Source organism: Hippoglossus stenolepis, chromosome 9, assembly GCF_022539355.2.
Source record: "Hippoglossus stenolepis isolate QCI-W04-F060 chromosome 9, HSTE1.2, whole genome shotgun sequence".
NCBI classification, from domain to species: domain Eukaryota; kingdom Metazoa; phylum Chordata; class Actinopteri; order Pleuronectiformes; family Pleuronectidae; genus Hippoglossus; species Hippoglossus stenolepis.
In genome coordinates, this window is record NC_061491.1 from 5,938,630 (window position 1) to 5,959,443 (window position 20,814).

Below are 20,814 nucleotides of genomic sequence, written 5' to 3' on the forward strand. Positions count from 1 at the left end.
ACCTGTGACTTGTGAATATGGGCCTTAAAAATCTAATGATTGAAAGCTGCTTAATGAGGACACTGCACTCTGCTCTCTGGCTGATCATCCTGCTGTCAGCTGAACTAGGGCAGAGTCCGCCTGCTCTTGTTAGACTGAAATCAATAGTGATGACATGTGCTCTTCCACTGTTCTATGGCCAGCTGCTCTTTTAAATACCATGAGTTAGCTGCATGTATCCAAACTGATTACAAGGGCTTCAAGGATGACCTTTTCAGATCAATATCTTTGTTCCGTACTTACCACTGATAGGGCAGACTGAAATTGTGTTGCTCACAATTGTCTTGTCTTTGTCTTATGAGAAACAAATGATCAGGAACAAGAGACTACAGAAGGGTGTCACGGTGCGGTGGTGTAGTGGTTAGCGCTATCGCATCAGAGGGTTTAGGTTTGAATCCCAAGTCTTTCTTTGTGGCGATTGAATGTTCTCTGTGTCTGCCTTAGTTTTCCCACAGTCCGAAGACATGCAGAATGGTCTTAGGTTAAGTGGTGACTCTAAATTGACTGTAGGTGTGAATGGTTGTTTGTCTCTGCATGTTAATCCTGTGATGGACTGTCGACCTGTGTGCACCCCACCTCTCCCCCGCTGTCACCTGGGAGTGGCTCCAGCTCACATGGTATAAATGATGAATGGAGACTACAGTAATTATCCTGTCCAGGAGATGTTCTGCTGCAGTTTTTTCTTTAGACTTGATCACTCAGACAAATTCCAGATATTGTGTTTTCTCATGTGTAAGCCAATCAAGTTTTCTTTTGGATCTTAACTTTATCTAAAGAATCTCATTATTTGAGACAAATAAATATTAGTGGAGGGAGACAGAAATAGGAGCAGATCTTACGGATCAGGCTGAGACAAGAGGAAGGCTGTTTCAGGAGCTGAAGTGCTGATCCAGAATCGCGGCTGCAGCCACATCATGGATCATGGTGGCAGCTGATCATGGATTATGATTACAACTAGATTGCTTAGATAAACCATATGCCTACTCACACACTGTATACTACCATTACTGGCAATACCTCTATCACTACAATCGTAATTTCTGCTTTGTCAGACTTTCTTTTGTATAAATACTTTAAACATTGACACACCTCGATTTATAGAAGACGCAGTCTTTTCTCATCAATGTTGTGCTGCTCTAAATGTTCATTGTCTTAAATGCGAATTGCCTTCACTCTTGATCTTCGTTCTTGCCTTCCTCCAGTCAAGCTAGCATTTATTCCGACTGGTAGGTGAGCCAGGAGGAAAATGGAGACGGAGTATTCACAGTAACTGGTGAGCACCCAAGCTGGAGCTCTCTATGCCTGCCTCTAATTAATAAATGGAGCCAAAACATGTTTTCACTTCAATGTTTTTATTTATCGCGCGACATAAAACAATATTGTGGGCTTTTTACCACATACACTATGTATTCACATAATACACCATACAGCTACAAAGAGAGAGAGACTGAACAAAAACACTTTTTTTACATACTGCATCCTTGACATGAAAAATAAAGAACCAAGAACAATCCCAAAACTCAAAAAGGAATGTAGCTGCCAGTTGTGTTGGTTCGTTGTCTTTTTTCGTTTTTTTTTCATTTTTTTGAATGGGCCAGGGTCAAAGTCTCTTTCTCAAATTTGGAGTGTTCCTTAAATTAGGGTCATACACAGTGAGATGCATATGTATGTCTATGTGTATGTGTGTGTGTGTGCGTGTGTGTGTGAAAGACAAAATATACAAGGTGTTAAGAGAAAGAGAGTGGTGGAGTAAAGGAAGTGCATGACTAGGGAGAAGAAGAGGGAGGCATTACACAATTGCTAGCCTTGTATTGTCCAAATATCTTAGCATTCAGTTAACATGAACATATACAACATACTCAAAAGATAATTTTAATAACCTTTGGTACTTGCGCTGTACCAAACATGAACCCCAGATAACAGTCTTCATATAATCTGATTCTATATCTCGTCCGAGTTTAAATGACTTCAAGTACAACGTGGAATGAATGTTGATAGAGAGTAGGATCAGCTGTTTGAGTCTCCCCCTGCCCTCAAAAAAGAGATGTACATTTGTAGCGTTGTAACAAAAGACTTTTCATAAAGTCAGCACCAGGGCAGCTTCCAATCCCGTGAAACTGCTTTAACCAAAAGTATAATCCTCTGGACATTCGAGGAGCTCAGAAAAATATTTGTGGTGATCATTTATATCCCTCAAATTTCTTAAAACACACACGGAATTTAAGGTGTAGCATCATAATAGCACCAACCCTTACAAGAACCACCCACCAAACTGGTGAGTCATTTAGAAATGTACAGTTATTAAGGTATGATGTATACCGTATCCTCAGCACCCTCGATTAGGTTAAGTGTGTATGTGTATATAATGTGGGCCATGCATCATGGGTAAAAAAGGAAAAGTGGGTCCAGTCTCTGCCCCTGCACCAATCACACTACTGTTAACCATAATGTGTGTGTGTTTTATAATTATCATCACAACCTAAACACTGTGTCCTCCACAGGGACGTCAAGTGCATACTTACTATTATGAGAACTAGATTAGATAATTATGACAGATACATCTAAACAAGCAGGGAGGCAGATATACCTGATAGTCTAACACAACTGACAAAGATTGTGGTTGTTTAATTACTCGCTAAAACATCGCCCACTGGTTCACTTTAGACTTGATCTGCAGCCACCAGTGTGACCCTAAACATCTGGAACATGTGGCTCCACTGGTTAAACAAGAGCAGGTCTACTGATATTACAGGAACAGTTCAACATTGTGGTTAAATACGCTTATTTACTTTCTTGCCGAGTGACTTGAGAACACTGAAGCTTTCACGTGTGTTGGCATAAAAAACTAAAACAGTTCCCTAGCACGCTATGTGATCCATACAAAAATCTAAGTGTGAAAACAATAGGTGTTTTTTTCCCCATTGTTTCTACACTTAATGCTAAGCTAAGCTAACCAGCTGCTGGCTCTAGCTTGACATTTATCATTCAGATGTGGAAGTGGCTTCAATATTCTCATTGTTCCCAAAATGTTGAACTACTCCTTTAAACAAATGACAGTGCAGATCAGGTTTGTGGCTACCTACTTAGATTTGTCCTTAGCTTACTGACCGTTGTTGTTGAGTTGTGGTATTTTTCAGGTTTAAATTAAAATCTGACATTATTATGACTTTATAATGAGAGTTTCTCTTCAGATATTATTTGTCGAGGTTTTGGTCAGACAACTGCAACATGGGGGGATCATAAGTGAGTAAGTCAAGTGCAGTTCCATTCGATAAGTGGGCTAATGAGTTTTTAGAAAGTGACTGGTCTTTGTCGGTTACATGCTGACATGGGGAACAGTACTTAAGAAAGCAAAACAGCAGTGTTACGAAGCACACATTTACACACAACACATCGGGTCCAAGTGTTGTTTACTGTTGTTAAGGGCTGTCAGACACTTCAAAATACCCCCTTGTTATGTCATTGTTTAGTTACTATCCTCACCAGTTAAATAATCTTACCTAAATATTTTAATATTTACATTTTTTATCTCTCTCTTGAGAAACCCCCCCAAAAAAAACTAAGCTTCAAGTTGTGAATATTCGGCTCTTCTTTTTGTCTTTAAAATCAAGATTAAAAGTGCTTTTATAAATCTTTTCTTCTGTATGTACAATTTGTATTAGCTATATAAAAAAGATGAAAAAAAAACATCAAAGACAATCATTATCATCATCACCATGTAGTAATAAATAAAGAGTAAAAAAAAAAGAGGAGGTTAAAACGAGTGAGGAGATCTAGAGCACACAAAGGGACATATGCTTGATTCTCTGCCCTCAGTAGCAAGTTGGGATTGTGACCAGTGTCTCTACAGCGTGAGGTACAGAGCTGGAGACTGACCCCCACGGAGGGGTGACAGGGTCTTTCACAGATGGGCCTTGACCCCAACAACCACCCAGCATCCAGGAGTTAGTCTGTGTCAAGTTCTATTAGTCGCTCATGTTCATTGTAACTTCCATCATATGTTGAAAGTAAACCATGATACCTGCTTCATGGAGAGATTATAAAAATGAGGCATTCATGGGACTCTACTGGCTGTTGTCAATAGTCTCTCTCTTTGGTTCTTCTCTTTCACACACGCACACACAAACACACACACACACACACACACACACACACACAAAGTGAGAGATTCATTGACTCAATGCAGTTGCATTTTATGCTAAATCCCAGAAGCACCACTAGTTTTGTAAGATCTCTCTTTGACTCTCAGTGCTGTAATTTTCTCTGTGAATGAGTTACCCAGAACGCATTGAAAAACTTTGCTTTCCCTGCTCTGTACAGTGTACTTTTGTGTGAGATCAAACCACTTTTCCATGATAAACTGCAAAAAAATCCCCTCAGAAGGAACCTTTTCTAAAGCCCAGTGACAGAGCTGCGAACACATGCTTTGATTGGTTGGCTCTGTGGTGAAAAGGTGCCTGCAGAAGGACATGCCTCGCTCTGCTCCAAGATGACAGCACCATGCAGAGGACGGAGTGGGCCCTTCACAGTAAATCAAGTGTAATAGGAGAGCACCAGAGTGTGTCTACGAGCACCGGAAAGCACTACTATCCCAACACTGTGTCCTTCTACTCTGACCCAGGATGGGCCTTCCAAAGCCATCTCTGTTCTTCATTCACATTTGTGCCACAATGGGGCAAAGTTTAGCGTTACCTCGAGCTGCTTTGGCAAAGCTCATCCATGATCAGCAAACAGGGTGTGAGATCCCCCTCTACTGGACATAGATGGTCAAAGCAGCAAGGCAAGACTACTGGCTTCTGAATGGATCTCAAGTGCTTGAAGGTTTGTTTGTACACACCACTTTGAAACGGCAGCCACTGCTGCCCTCTAGAGTTTACACTGGAAAGTGGTCAACCCCACTTGAATGTGATCGGAAGATCTAGAGTGCCACCTATTACATCTCTATATGATATTTGCTGATCTGGTTCAAACAGCATTTGAAAATAGTACCACTTATTTTAGCCTCTGTGGATTACCACATGTTTTCCACATAGGAAAACAAAATATGAGTAAGATAAGTCATTATACTTTTCTTTGCATGGTAAATTTCCTGCACTTGTCAATAAAAATAATCCCAATCACTCTGATACTCCACCTTGGTCCAAATAAAAATATTTACTTGCAAATACTATTTGAGCCAGATCTGAGCTTGAGCACCAGAACAAAATCAGCATCAAGTGCCATGAAGAGTAGTGGAATGAAAATCGAACAGAGCTGAAAGTTGAGCACCAATTGAAAGCTGGAGGGTGTAGAAGAGGAGGAGGAGGAGGAGCACATCATCCAGGTACAAGGTAAGCAGCAATGTGGGGTTTAAGGGCTAATGGTTATCATTTTTAAATGGGGCTTTAAATTACCACCATTTGCATCAGAACGATTGGATTATCTATCATTTATTATTATTTATGACTTCAGAGCGCAGGGTCACTGCTCTCAGATACACACTGAAACCAACCACTGTGGAAAATGTGGAGCATTCAGCAGGACAACCAAATTTAGGAAATTTAGACCCACATTGATAATATTTCAATATTTTTTTATGGAGGCCTGAACTAGATTGTATGAAATGAAGGTTTCATATCTGTCAATAATAGAGATACATATCTACGGGAAGCCTGCTGTAAAGGCCTTACTATAAAGAGTGGTATGATTACTGTGATATTGATTTGCTGCCTTGCCCCGCAAATAATGGCTCCTCCTCTAAGCACAGCTGGAATATTGACAAGAACAAAGAAAATCAAATAGAAAATAGGGGAAAATAGGGGATTTTTCCATGTTTTCCAAACATGGAAAAAAAATGTTTGAGTCCCACTGACTCAGACTGATTGGTTTGAAAAATATATATAAGCAAAAAATTATATCATTAATAACATTAATGAAAACATCAATAATAAAAAAAACAAGTCTTCATTATAATAATACCTGTAATAACAACATTGACAGTAACAATAGCAATCATAATAATATTGATAATAGCAATAATTAGAACCATTAAAATTCTACAAACAAGAGAAAGCAATGGAGTTCCTCTCCAGGGAAGAGAGAGAAAGAGCACCACAGGCAGTGTGTCTGAAGACGAAACCACTGCCTGACATGAGGTAAAAAACAATAAAAAGGTCCCCTCCTCCAAGAGGACTGCAGAGGGGGCAGGATTCAGAGATGCCAGACTGTTAGACGGGCGGAGAGACATTCATCCTGCTCATCACTGTCTCCAGCCCTTCACTGCACCACTCTGTAGTCAGTTTGTGTCTGTCTGACCTCAGACAAAGTGGCTGTAGGGCCCAGTGAGGCGGGTGAAGGCATAGGGAGACACAGTAACCATAGAGGTGGTGTGGAACGTGGGGGCTAACCTTGTCACTGGCCCTTCCCTCTTGTCTTTAGATTGTCCTGGTCCTGGACTTGCACCTGCCACTGTAGCCCCCCATTTGCGTTTCTTACCGAGGGCCTTGATGTCTTCCTGGGAGAGGCCAAGGAGAGCCGCTTCCTGCTGCCTCTGCAGTGCTCGCTCTGCCAGTATCTTCATTTTGGCCTCCCACAGAGCCAGGCCGTGCATGGGCTGGTTGAGGTTCTTGTGCTGGTAGAAGACCAGGGAGATGCGGGTGGGATGGGAGCGATCAGGCCTTCTGAGTGGTGTGGTGGCATGTAATTCCCGACGGGCACATTCAATCAAGATGGAGCCATGGGCTGGTGCAACAGCTACACCCCCAATATTGGGATCCAGGAAGTTGTGCTCGCTGTCCGACCACACCTCGTCCTCTTCCCGGCGCTTGATGCTCTCGATGTCATTCTCAGCTCGCCTGTAGTCCCAGTGGACCTGATCTGACTGCTGCAGGGCATCAGGGAAGAGACGGCCCTCAGGGGCAGGGGACGGAGTACTGCCTGCCACTGAACCTCCACAAGACTTCCAGGCCTTCTCCTGGAGCCCAAGGGGAGTGGAACATCGACTCTCCCCAGTCTTGGACCAGATTTTGTCAGGGTATGCTGCAGGATTGCTGTGCTTCAAACCAGGGCTATATGCAGCAGGGCTAGGCCAGTGTCTGGGGTTGCCAGGGTCTGGGGTACCTGGCTGTGGTGTAACTGAGCCTGAGTGAGAGGTGCCAGGCTGTGGTGTACCTGGGTAAGGGGTGCTTAGGTGTGGGGTGGAAGGACGTGCAGAGCCTTGGTATATGTTACCTGGGAGCGGAGTGCCAGGGTAAGGGGATGGAGATGGAGAGAGAGGTACCTGGTGTGTTGGTGATGGGGCAGGGGAGGCCATCATTGCATGTGAGCCTTGGTATGATGCCCACTGCTGGGGGAAAGGAGAGGACTGCCGCTGCTGTGAGTGCTGGTGAAACTGCTGCTTTTCCAGGTTCAGTGATGAGGCTTCAGAACTTTGTTTCTGGTTCAGATGGCTGTCCCAGTTTGTGGGAGCGATACTTCCATTAAGCTTGTGTCCTGGCCAAGCAGCATGCTGGATGATGTTGCTTGGTGTTTTAGCACCAGCCTGGCTTGGCACTGTGCCTTCATAGACTGGCACATCCATAGGCTCCTGTTTGATTACTGGAGTGCCCCTGTTGGAGTGCTCAGAGGAGACAGAGGAAGGACGGGACTGGTTGTAATCTGCAGGCTGGCCATAAGCGCTATGGTGTGGTTGGCAGGTTTGCTCCAGGTGGCCAGGGTAGGACTGGGCCAGTTTGGCCTGAAGGCTCTGAATATCAGGTTTCTGGTCTACTTGGACAGCCTTACCGCCTGCTTTGGGCAAAGAGCCATTTCGACCCTCGTAGGTTCTCAGCTTAGGGGGGAAAAGTGCATTAGGGGGGTAGTTGTAGTAGCCATAGTGCACTGCGGGCAGATTGGGTGGTGGATGGTAACCATTCACTGGATCAGGTGCAGAGGGCTGGCCATTTGGGGGGAGGCCTCCCCTTGCATAGTAGGCAGGGTGTGGATAAATGTTGTTGAATGGGTCTGCTGCCTGCACAGTGTATCCATCAATTGATCCGTTGAAGGGCTCCTTCTTGATGTTGGGCTTCATCTCTTGTTTTATAATTGCTGAATGACCAAAACAAATGAAAGGAAAATTACATACTAAACTTATTATCATCTTATTAAAGGCATTTTATCTTTTTATTTTCTGTATTCCTGCATTGGACATTTATTTTTTGATTAATTTTACACACTGATTACCGGTTAAGGTAAATGCATATCAGGCTGCCATACAAGGCCTCAAGTCAAACAACACAAGTCATTTTCAGACATAAAGTCTGTTCCCAATTCTCCGGACTTTACTTTGCTTTGCTTTTCACACATGCACAACACAACAGGACTGGACAGTAGCTTTCACAACAAAGCAAGAAATCCTCCGCATTATACAGGTGAGAGGTGGTGCAGCCCGGTACAGCAGGCAGAGGCAGGAAGTGACATATTAATTCTGCTGTGACTCTGTCGGCACAAACTCTCTTGTTTGTGTCTTTTAAGTGTGTGTCATCGCCTTTCAGAGATTTTTTTTTTTTTTGTTACATTTTTTTAAATTTTGCATCTGTTGTGTGTTAGAAGTGTCATCAACCCCCCCACCCCCCCTTGTGCTGATGTGTTCTCACATCGGATTCTCCTGACTTTCTACAGATTGTATAAGCCAGGAGCCAGATGGAGAGAGTCTGCAGATAATCTGGGGCCTCTCACTCTTACATCTCCATTTACACATGCACCTCCTCTGGAGAAAATACAGTGGATCTGCAGAGTTCAATGCATGTCTGAAAGCAGCTATAATTTCCCTTAAAGTGACACAAACAGAAACACAAAACAATAACCCACCTTTATTGCCTTGGGGTTGAGGTGCACTGCAGACCTCAGTCTTCACCACTGTTTTCTCTGGCATCTCCCCTGCCTGCTGCATTAGTTTACTTTTCTTCTTCTCCGTCGCAGCCTTCTTGGCCTCCAGTCGGCGCTGTCGGCAAGACTTGGCAGGTTCGGGCAATTTGCGTACTTCACGGCGGAAAGCCTGCAGCACCTGGAGTGCTCTTGTTTTCATCTTGAGGTTCTGGGCCTCCTCGTTGCCAAACTCATCAGTCCGGGAGATCTTGTAAAGAGGCAACACATGAAGCTGCTCGTCCTCAGGGATCTCCTGCAGTGAACGGTTGTCCTCTTTAGTTAAAGTGCACACCTATCAGAGAGGGATATGGTGAAATGTAAACTGTGCCAAGCAACAGAGCATCCCTTTATTTAGCTTCACAGAAAAAGAACATTGTGGCCGTTATTCACGTTAAATTAGCACCAAAACAAACACTTCAGATTATGGTGAGTGGTCTTACCACTGTGCAACCATTATGGAGATTGTGCTGGTCCTTATGAGCGTGGGCGCAGAAGTCCATGCAAGCAGTGACTCCAGAGAACGGTCGGCCATCCTTTAAGCCCAGCCTGCACTCTGGAGCTTTGGACTCTGTCTGACACTAAGGGAGAGGACAGCAACATGAGACAACATGTTAACAACTAAAGTTTTTTTCTCCATTCTCAAAGACAGCACTTAAGAGACCTCTTTGTAAGAAGCAGGAAGTGTTTAAGTGTGACAGCCGGTGTCTTGATAGTTTACTGTATGTGAAAAACAGGTTTAGTGGGTGGTGAAATGAGGTTATTATTGTGTTAAGATTGTGTCTGTACAACAAACCTGATTACTGTACGCCTGTGGGGCGAGCCGTTCGTACAAAGGAGCCACCTCAGTTGCCAGATCCTGAAAGTTATCCCTGATTTTCTCCTCCTGCAAAAAAAAAAACAAAACATGAAACACAGGTCAGAAGAAATCGCAAAACCAAAGAGCTTTAAAACTGTCCCGTTAAAATAACTGCATTAAAATGGTGACCAAACTCTGACATAAACAACTCCTTCATTGTTGTGGTTTTGATGAATACCTCTTCAGGGTGATCTCCTTGTAGCCTGAACTTGCGCGGCAGTTTGCTTCGAGCGTACTTGCAGCCATTAAAGTACATACTCCACGAGCAGCCAAAGGAGAAGGAAGCACCACAACTCTCGGTATCCTTGCCTTGACATGCACAGGTACGGCTGCAGGGGGAGACAGTGAGCATGCTCTCAGCTTAATGTATAAATGATGTGAACCCCATGTATGCGTGTACATCATGCGTGTACACTACATGTCAACTGAGCTGAATAAGACATGAAAGTGGCAATGAGAAAATTTGGGTAACATTTAATTTGGAGCACTAATGTTACACCACATTATCGTGGTCTCCTGCAAGTGCAATGGAACAGATATACATTTTATCTTGAACTTATAATACACACATTTAAGGTCATGAATTAGCGAGTCAATAGGCTAATAGCATTTAAGGTACATGTGCAAATATCTGGTGAGGAAGATACATAGTTAAGATGTTTTGCAAACACCTTGTGTTTTGATTTCGTGTGATTTTATCTTCATGTCTGGAGAACTTTAACTTCTCCATATCACAAACATCTATACACATCTCACAGGATAATGTGCATAAACCCAACCACATAGAAAACTTAATGATATGGGTCTTCCTCTAACTCCTGATAAAATGACCTGAGGTAAAATAGTTAATGTTACAAAATTAACTCTTCACTTTAAGTTCCTCCATGACCAAAACACCAGGCATACATGCAGCAAAAGTACAGTAATACAATATAATGCTGACATGCAGACACCATTTGTTTGAACATTCACAAACATGTTGTTTAGAAAACCAGTGTCAAAGAGTACCCATCAATACTCACTCATCATTCAGGCCACAGCGTCGGCTGGTGGGGTTGCCGTATTTGGTGAGGCTGTCGCTGAGCTCACGGTACAGCTTGTCAGCCAGCATCTTCGGGACACCTTCCCAGGCCATAATGAGGATGATGATGACAGCGTTGGCACAGTGGTGGCCTGCACGCTCACGCACCAGGCAGAGCAGCTTCTCAGTCTCACTGCCACGGCGGATGACCTGACAGGAAACAGAGCTTATCATTATTCTTGCTTTTACTTACACAGGGGAGTTAGATAAGCATCCTGAATCATCAGAAACACCTCAATTTATGCTCAATAGTTCAACACTCTGATTTGAATGCACACTGTCATTCTCACAACTAAAATGAAATGACAGTTAAGCACCTTTAGATGTAATGCACATATACACACTTTTGAAATACTGTGCCAAATACAATGTAGTTGATGCTTACACTGCAATTTGGAATTATATATGATGCATGTATAGAAATATGCATTACTTTACTGAGAAGAAACAATTCTACTTATGATGCTGTAGGTTAAATTAGCTGCAAAGTCAATTCACATTACACATACTAGAATATGTTATTACCTTTACTCTGATGGAATAAAGGATATAAATATCCTACCTCACATACCTCACTATATTCCCTGTCTCTCTCTGTCTCAAACACACACACACACACTTGTCTCTCTATACTTGTGAGGACACATTATTGACATAATGCATTCCTTAGCACCTTACCCTAACCTTATCGATCACAATTAAGTGCCTAACCCTAACCTAAATCTAATTCTAACCCTAAACCTAAAAACAAGTCTTAACCCTTAAACAAGCCAAAATGTCCTCACAATTATGTTTTTGAACCAAAATTGGTCCTAAAAACTATACAAAGAAAAGTGTACACACACACACACACACACACACACACACACACACACACACACACACACACACACACACACACACACACACACACACACACACACAGCCTCACTCAGTAGTTAGGAATAAAGTCATAAAATCATTAGCAGGAAGTGTCAGGGGTGACAGGAAGGGTGAGCAGGCAGTTGTTACAGAGAGAGACCTCCTACTGATTTACTCACTGTTAGTAAACTTGGCTGTGTGTCTCCCCACATATTCAGTACAAGTACACACACACATACGTCCCCCTGCACATCAATCTGCTGTTGATTGGCTGTCTTCGTTGTTCTCTCTCTTACTTTAACACAATGCACCATTCTTTCATCATGTCCGTCATTCGATGAAGGCTTTTTCAAACTTCATCACCTGACAGTGGTGATAAGATACAACTTACCCACTTCGCGATTGGACATCCTCGTGAACTCTTTCCCTCTCTGCCTGTGTACACCACCTTCTCAATCCGGATGGCATCCCCTTTCTCTCCATACCTACACAGGAGATGACAAAAGTTATAGTTGTTTTAATGTTCACGCATTTCATCACTTGGTGTTTGGAGCCAGAATGGCTCATGCCTGACTTCAGGGATGTGACACTACATTTAAACGCACTCTCAAGTCTTTTCTGTGTGTCAGGTCCTGAAGAGCCAGGCTGAGTTCACATTGGAGTCTGATACTGGCCACATATTAAACGATAGTGTGAGCAGCTAAATAAAAACATTGGATCTCGAAAAAAATCCAAATTGAGCACTAAGGCTTGCAAAGTGAACGTAGCTTAAGATTAACAAAGACAGGCCAAGCTCAGCAGTTCTGGCAGGAGAGGAGTGTTCATAAGACTCTGCTGAGTTTCACACAGGAGTGTCAGTGTAAACCAGAACCCACTAGCCTCTACACAATGTCAGCCACAGGGATCCTATTGGACAGATTTCTCTGCTGGGGTTTATGTCCAAATATTCACACATCATGTTGTTTTGTGTATTCGCTCTGTGTGTTTGTGTGTATGGGTGTTGGGAGTGCTCGGACAGCCAGACCACATTTCCACCCCAACATTTGTCAAAGTGTGGAGGTGTATAGTAGTGGGGAGGGGTCATAGGTTGCGTTGGGGGTGGGGGTGGACCATCAGAACCTGTCAGATGCCATATCAGGTCACCTCACCGCCTGATACCTGCCATTGTGAAAACTTCAGCCCTGAACGGATTTGGCATGACAGTGAACACAAGGGGCTCCTGCTGAATAGGAATCACTCTGAGGGGGGTGAGAAAGTGGGAGGTGGAGTAGGCTCTAGCGCCACAGGGGTGGCCTGCTAGGGTCAGGGGTGGGTCAAAGGTCAGCTGGGGACTATGGGGTCTTAACATCTTACATCATCTCTCAAACAGAAAGTGGTCTCTGGTCCAACGTCCCCACTCAACCTGTTCTCTCCCGGGACTAATGACTCATTGGTCTTATTCAGTGAATAACAACCAAACATGTGCCTCAGTGAAATGTACAATGTACTATGTTCAGTTTCTGTAAATAGGAGGAATGACTCAATGAGGCATCCAGTTATAGAAGGTTACGACACTGATTGTTTAAGTATCATGTGGTTGCAAATAACAGACACCATAAAACATCATCAGATTGTCTTAACTAATCCTAAACCTTAAAAACATTTCATCATGTTCGACCAGTTTTTGTGAAATAATCCGACAGCATTTCATCCCAGAGGCTGTAACTGCACTTTGGTTATTAAAAGCACCAGCAGGGGATCTTTCTGCTGTTGCGCCCTAAATTGAATAAATAGTAATCCTGTTTTTTTTATAACAATGTCTGATTGATGCACTTTAGGCATTGGATTATTTGATTAGTTTGGTGAGGCTGTCTTGTTAATACTATATATGAGACATGGATTAGATGTCCTGTTGACTAATACTGAACGTCATTGCTTCTTGTATATTTACCATCAATTTGATTTGAGATTGCTCTCTTTGAAGTTATATTTATATCATTTACATACATAAAAAAAATATATCAGAAGTTTTATCCTCAATTAATAGTAAAGCGATATTATAAAATACAACTGAAGAAGATCCTAGTGCACAAAAACACAGCGAATAATATCATGATGATATCATATCATATTTTCTACTACAGTTTACTTTCTCTCCACTTCTGTCCCTTCCTTCTGACTTCCTCTCCCACCATCTTTCTCTGTTTCTCTCTCTGTGATTGGATCTCTATCCTTCCTCCTCCCTCTGATATGCTGATGATGGTGTTACTCCTACTGGATTCTGGGTCACAGATTCCCTGAGGACAAAATGTGAGGAGGAGGGAAGGTCGAGGGAGAGGAGGAGGAGACATGGAAAGCAAGAACATGTAGGAGGGAGAGGAGAGGAGAGGAGAGGAGAGGAGAGGAGAGGAGAGGAGAAGAGAAGAGGAGAGGAGAGGAGAGGAGAGATCACCTGGTCTCCATCAGAATTCGGATGGATGCAACAGTAGGTCCAGATCCCAGGTGATTGTAGTAGGGTCCTTCGTCTTTCTCCTGGATTTGTTCTGGAAAAACACACAGTGAGGACGTTAGATTGGTATTGACATAATCCTAATAATGGTTTATTACATATCATAAATATTTTGTGACAGACACTTGAGTTTAACTAAATATAACTATTATTTAGTCTGGTTGTCTATTACTATGAGTTAGGGAGCAAGAAAACATTTGACTGTCTTTACTAGCATGTGGTTAGTTGGTGTATTTAATTTCATCTACATTTCATCATCATTTTTCCTAAAATCTCTGCTCAATTTGCAAAAAAAACAAAAAAAGGGTTAAATGACAATACACTTCTTTTCAATACATTGTGCTATACTTGGGTTAAATCATTTTTGTCAATACTATCATCAACACCAAAAAAACGTTTCTGTAGTGGATATTAGTTAGACTTTATGAATAGTTTTTTTACATTTCATTGATCAAATAAATGTCAACAATTAGGGGTTAATTTATGTCTCGCTCAAGCTGCAAACATTTACCTGTAAATCTATCTAACTCAGCAAAGAAGTGAAGGGTCTGTGCATGTTATTATATAGTTTCCGTTGTACAAGTTTAAAGATACATCTCATGTGTTTTGGTATATTTTTTAAACATTGAGAAGCGTTAGAATGTCCGACTGATTGAAACATCTAGTTCCCACAAGCACATGAACACCCCCCCATGCACAGACAGTGGGCTGTGACTGCAGGGTGTGGTGCATGAGTGGAGACACTTTGCAAAGCAGAAGAGTTTTGAGGTAGTCATGACTGACTCAGTGTATGTGAGTGTTAATGGGACTGAGGGTGTGTCTGAGTGCACATTGTGTGTGCACTTGTGTTTGTGTTGTGTATGAGTGTGTGTATGTGTGTGTAAGTGTGTCTGACCACCGTCCTACACACGCCTGTATTTTTCAAACCAGGCCATGTGACTTCAGTGCTAATCTGTGTGTGTAACACAGAGCAGCAGTGTGTGACCTACATTAACTTTAAGTAGATAATCATTTAGACTTTATTGGACTTTGCATTGCCTATACTATCTCTATCATAACAGCTTTGTGTTTTAAACCAGATCTGTTTAACAAATAATGTGCTCCTCTTGCTTCTCTAAATGTAAATGTTTACAACACTGTCAGCCGACTGTCTGAAATATGGACATACATTACACACATGTGTTGTGTATGTCTGGCTCAAAGACAACTTGAGGTCAGATTTCCCTGTTAGTGCAGGGAGACACCAGGGTGTGGCTCAGGGAAGGAAGTGGAGGAGTGATACAACATTTTTGTGAGGAAATTGTGTCTGTTGTGTACATCATGGTTGTATATTGTATCTGTGTGTGTTGGAGGCAGTCAAATGTGGTGTTGTGCTACCATGAGTAGACATGGTAATGTGGGAACACCCTAACTGTTGTAAATAAATAACCTGAGCAGGCTTCTGCCCAAACTACAGGGCTGAAATCCACTTCTGTGTGGCTTTGGGTCTGGAACGACTGCTATTGTTTTCTTCTGCTGCCTTTATTGTCTCGCACTATCACAGTATGGATGGTTGCAGCCAGACAACCCACCAACACACACATTCTTAGACACACTCAACAAGCATCTATAGAGAAGCTGGAGGGGGAGGTGTGACCAACAAAAACTAATAGCTGACCGGTGTAGATTAAGTAGTAAAGCATTGGCAGTGATTGTATTATTAATGTTTAGCTCAATAGCAAAATATTCAACTTGCAAGTTCAGAATGTTTTCCCACAAATGTATTCATGCATGCAAACTGGCAACCTTTATTATCCGACACTAGTCAGATTAACATTCTTGAATGTCGCTCTACTCAGAGATGAATGGGTGATGTTTGTGTGAACATTAATGAATGTGGATCTCAAAAAGGGGCTAATGCAGTTTGTGGACTGACAGACACCTAATTCTCCTGCATACACACAAGCACTGACAGGCACTAACACACTGACTTACCCACACAGGTACAGAGGGGAAACTCTGACTGTAGATCCTTGGAGGGAGTATCCAGCAAGCTCTTGGTGGGGCTCTCCAGGTAACGCAGAGGAGACTCGAGGAAGCCTCTGAGAGATGGAGAAGAAGGCAGACTGTCCTTCGTGGGAGTGTCCTCCTCAGAATAGCATGTGGTGGACAGTACTGTTATATCACCCGAGGTTTCAATCTTCATGCGTTTAGGCAGCGGGGAACAAGGAATGCTGAACTTATCCTCTATCACACTGGGTTGCTGCTGCTTGTCCAGCATTGCCTCATGATGCAGAGGGACATGGAGGGGCCCCTCATGCTTCTCCTTCACAGGGGTCTCTGTGGAAGCCTGGGTCATGGCTGATTCACTTTGGGTCCCTGACTCATCCTTGTGAGCTTCCATCTCCTTATCAGTTGGATGAGGTGTGGAACTAGCTTGAGTGGTGAGAACTGAGGGAGCTGACTGGGACGTGGATGATGATGTGGGACTGAGGTCCCGAGGACTGGTCTGGGACTGATTCCCCAGCTGCGGTGCTGTAGCAATTTCCTCCATTGACTGACCAGCATCTGGGGCGTCCCCAAATTCAGCCTCAAACTGGCGAATCAATTCTTCGTACTTAGGGTCTATGTTGATAAGACTCGGTAATTGTGAGGTGCTGGATGGAGACATGGAGGTCAGAGGTGTGGTGGTGCTGGTGTTACTGGGGGCCAGGGTGCCTATTCCTTCTGACTTAGCATGGGCTGCAGGAGCCATAGGTGGGGGCAGAGGGCCCATATGGGCTGGAGTGTTTTCTGACAAAGCAGAAACGGTGAAAGAGGGAGTCATTGAGGAGTTGGACATGGATACCTGAGATTGGGCTGGGGCAGGGAGGCCTGCAGCAGCAGCCTGAGTGGAGTTACTATGGAGGTGCAGAGGAGGGAAACAACCTGCTTGCAGGCTGGTCAGGGCCGGGGCTCTGTCCATCATGAGGACTGGTGGTTTTTGTACGCTGATCTGAGTCTGAGGCAGGAACGTTGGCATGGAAGCTTTCTGCTTGGTCTTCTTGATAATTATCTGTTTGGGTTTGGGCAAGGGAGAGCTTGCAAGCATCCCACTTATACCTTTTAAGACAGGAGACCCCTGGACACTCTTTTTCTTCCTGGGTTCTTTAGGTTCCTGCTTGATAGCCAGATGTGGCAAACCTTCTGCCTCCATCTGTGGCCACCATTTTTTCAAGCTTTGGCAAGCCAAAGGCGCAGATGGGCCTGGTGCTCCAAAGCCAGGGGAGTGGTTAGAGAAGAGGTTCCTCTTGTAGTGAAGGTGCTGTTGTAGAGCTGCCTGAGTGGAGTGGCTGATGACTGCTTGGCCAGGTGACAAGTGAGTGCCAGGGTAGTGCTGACCCTGCTGCTGACCATTAGCCATGCCATAATGTCCCATGGAGGCAGCATGATGATAGTGCTCACCAGAGTCTTGCTCTTGCTTTAACCTGGACAGTGCTGGGTTATCCTGGGACTGGATACCTCCATTCTGGTTCAAGCTGAGCTGCTGTGTGACTGGAAGCTTGAAAGGAGCATTGCTGAACTTGCCACTGGTGTCACCAAGCAGCTGTTTGAGCTCTGACATAGGGTCTGAGCTACTGTGAGGTGCAGCAGCAAAGTGAGACTTGGGCTCAGACTTAATACACATCCATGAATCCCTCTGTTCAGAGCCTCTGCCTGGGCCCTTCTGCCATTGTTGGGGACTGTGGCTGAAGCCTTGAGGTTTTCCCTGACCTGGGAAGGGAGAGGTAGAGGAGGGGAGAGGGGAAGCATGAGGTGGCTGGCCCTGGGACTGGGGCCTGTGGTGCTCACAGGACACTGGAGCCTGCTGGCTGGTGTGTATTCCTGGGGGGACGGACTGACAGCGTGAAGATGCTGAGTGGGTGCCAGGAGAGTGTAGAATCAAGCTAGAGCCATTGGGTGGCTGGGATGGGAGATTCTGGGTATGTTGGTGGTGATGAAGGTTACTGTTGTAAGGGCTTTGACCAGGAGAGCCAACAGCGTGTGGATTGGTACCAGATAACTGGGTCAGGGCTTCAATGGCAATAGCTGTCTGAAGATTGATGTTCTTTGCCTTGGCTAGGGAGAGCACCTGGGGGGAGCAAGGAATTGGGGGTTTGGAGCAGGGCACTTGGTCTGGGTATGGGCCTTGAGATCCCTGTAGCTGCTGAGAGTATGAAGTAGAAAGATGGTGGCCACCATTCACCTGGGTGTAGGGATGAGGTTGATGCTGCAAACGGGGTTGTTGTAGATGACGGTCTAAGTGTGGGGGAGCATCAGTGGTCTTGGGGGCACCTTGGTCCTCGCTGGTTGCCAACTTAATCTTCTTCTCCAGCCACTCAAGGTAGTCTGGACAGTCAGGCCCATCACAGTTGCAGTTAGGGGGCTTGTGTCCGTGTTTGGCTTGGCTCAGTGCTGTCTGTAGGGTGTTCAGCTCTTCTGGAGTTTGGCGCCTTCCCTCAGGAGCACCTGCAGAGATTCTGGCCTGAGCCCCCTCAGCACCCATCTCCTGGGTGAACCTTTCATATAACTGGGCTGTGTTAGGCTGCGCAAGAAGGCAGGAAGAGGAAGAAGAGGGAGGCAAGGAGCCAGCAATAGCGGAAAAAGCCACCAGATTGTGGGCATCCTCCATGTTTGCATGGTGCACAGGCTCACCAGGGGTTGAACCACTGCTGCTGTTCCAACATGGCTCTTTTTGTTGGGTGTCACTAACTTTGCCATGTCCTGCCACCCAGCACTTTCTCGGAGGCATGCTTTCTGCCCTCTGCTGCTCTGTTTCCATAGATTCTTCATCATCAGTACAGTAGCGATTCACTCCATTGGCCAGTTCCAGGTTCAGCGCGCCTTCCTGGAGGCGGTCATGTGACCCAATTTCCATTTGGCCGCCACTTCTGGGGCCATCCACTGAAGTGACTTCACGAACAGTCTGAAAGACAGATATGAAACTAGGTTAGTCAGGTTATAAGAATCCAATAAATCCAGGACTGATATGCAAAAAACATACATTGGACATAATCACCCACTGTCACCACGTGTAAATAACAATAACTGTAAATGTATATTTCCCTTTTCACAGCTCTCCCCTCTGACGCATACATAACATACAGTACTGCAGGGTCAGGTCAGTAGGGCTCAGGAAATGTGAATTAACTATGGTTTCAGTGGATTGATTTCACAACAAACTTGTTTTGTCACAGCTCGTCACAGGTCATGTGACACATTTTCACTGCTGTATATGAAGACACACTACTATCAGTTGGACTATGCAAAGCAGACAGATGGTGTTGAGAGACTGTGTGTGGTACAGGTGGTGGAGTGGTGAGGGAAACAGAATGCAATAAACAAACAGGCAAAAGTTGAATCACAGGAAAAAATATTTTTCAGCTCTCAGGACTGGACAAAGAAATATTTGTGTGGAAGTGCAGAAACTACTTGAAATACATTGTTATGGTGTCATATCTTGAAGTAATGCACACATTACACAAACAGTTGTAACTGCACATCCTGAAATCCCCTAGAAATACACCAGTTTCAAGATGAGTGGAGAGATGTTGTTGAAGAACAAAAATCAAAGGACAGACAGAAAGACAGCCAGGCAGACAGTAATTTATGGATTTATTAGGGGGGTTATTGATGATGTTTTTGTGTTATTTAGATTCTTAGTATAAAAATGCAATGAAACACCAATTAAGAAATTACAACACACACAATTTTTCTAATTCCAAGAACTGTTGATTATCATAATCTACTAAAAAATTAGTTCCTGGGTAAAAGAAGTACTATGTTAGAAAGTGAAACCATTTAAACTGTTTACATGTTCGAGATCTTCTTTAAAAAGAGAAATATACTGTATCGGACTACAACACCTATGCTCATACAAAGTACTTTCATCAGCCAAAACTAGGTATTGATTAAGTTGTGGTCTTTGCGGAAAGCACTGTTGTTGTAATTATTGCTGTTTTAACTATTAAAGATAACTACTTTTGAAATATGTTTTCCAATAATTTATAATGGGCTTGTTGATTTTTTGTGTTGAGTGTTAAAAAATGATTATAGCGGCAAACTGCAGCTAAACTAAGGGTCTGAGAACTTGCAGTGCATCGCTCATTCACTGGACCATAAAACCAAAGATAACTATCCGGAAAAAACCTTAAATGGCAAACCTAAAATGGTCAGTGTGTTATGCTAAAATAATCGGAAACCCAACAGACAGCACCTCATCTAACACAACAGCCTAGAGCAGGGCTGGTTGTCATGAGATGTATCAGTGAGAACTGTCTTTGTCAAACGAGTGACTGAACATCTTGTTTGAAGATGACCTGGTGTCTGAACATAACAGTTACTTGGTCATCCTGTACTGTCATATATTGACAGTTGCCACATCTGTTGCAACACACATTCACATCACATGACCATTACATTTTTAATGACTTTATTCTGCTATGCTGGAGGCACCAGTAGAGTGAGTATTACCATAATAATGTACAAAAGCTGTGGACAGTTAAAGAATAATGTTGCTACATTTGTCTAAATGACCACTAATCTGAGTTGTCTGTTAAAGCCAACTGTGTTTCTCCAGTTCACATGGATTGTCAGATATTACGTGCT

The 20,814-nt window shown here is 43.7% G+C and overlaps 1 protein-coding gene across 2 annotated transcripts in view; it reads right to left on the bottom strand.

Annotated features, from left to right (window-relative positions):
• Nucleotides 1-1,374: 1,374 nt before the first annotated feature.
• The window catches only part of tet3 (tet methylcytosine dioxygenase 3), a 31,448-nt gene continuing 12,008 nt past the window's right edge, over nt 1,375-20,814 (bottom strand). For both annotated transcript variants that reach the window (XM_035165663.2, XM_047341194.1), the window contains 9 exons: nt 16,183-19,132; nt 14,152-14,242; nt 12,112-12,205; nt 10,801-11,009; nt 9,957-10,107; nt 9,716-9,805; nt 9,363-9,500; nt 8,866-9,214; nt 1,375-8,103 (listed from right to left, as the gene is read on the bottom strand). In XM_035165663.2, the coding sequence (XP_035021554.2) occupies nt 6,335-8,103; nt 8,866-9,214; nt 9,363-9,500; nt 9,716-9,805; nt 9,957-10,107; nt 10,801-11,009; nt 12,112-12,205; nt 14,152-14,242; nt 16,183-19,084 (5,793 nt within the window). In that variant the 5' untranslated portion in view covers nt 19,085-19,132 and the 3' untranslated portion in view covers nt 1,375-6,334. The remainder of the gene's footprint in view (nt 8,104-8,865; nt 9,215-9,362; nt 9,501-9,715; nt 9,806-9,956; nt 10,108-10,800; nt 11,010-12,111; nt 12,206-14,151; nt 14,243-16,182; nt 19,133-20,814) is intronic.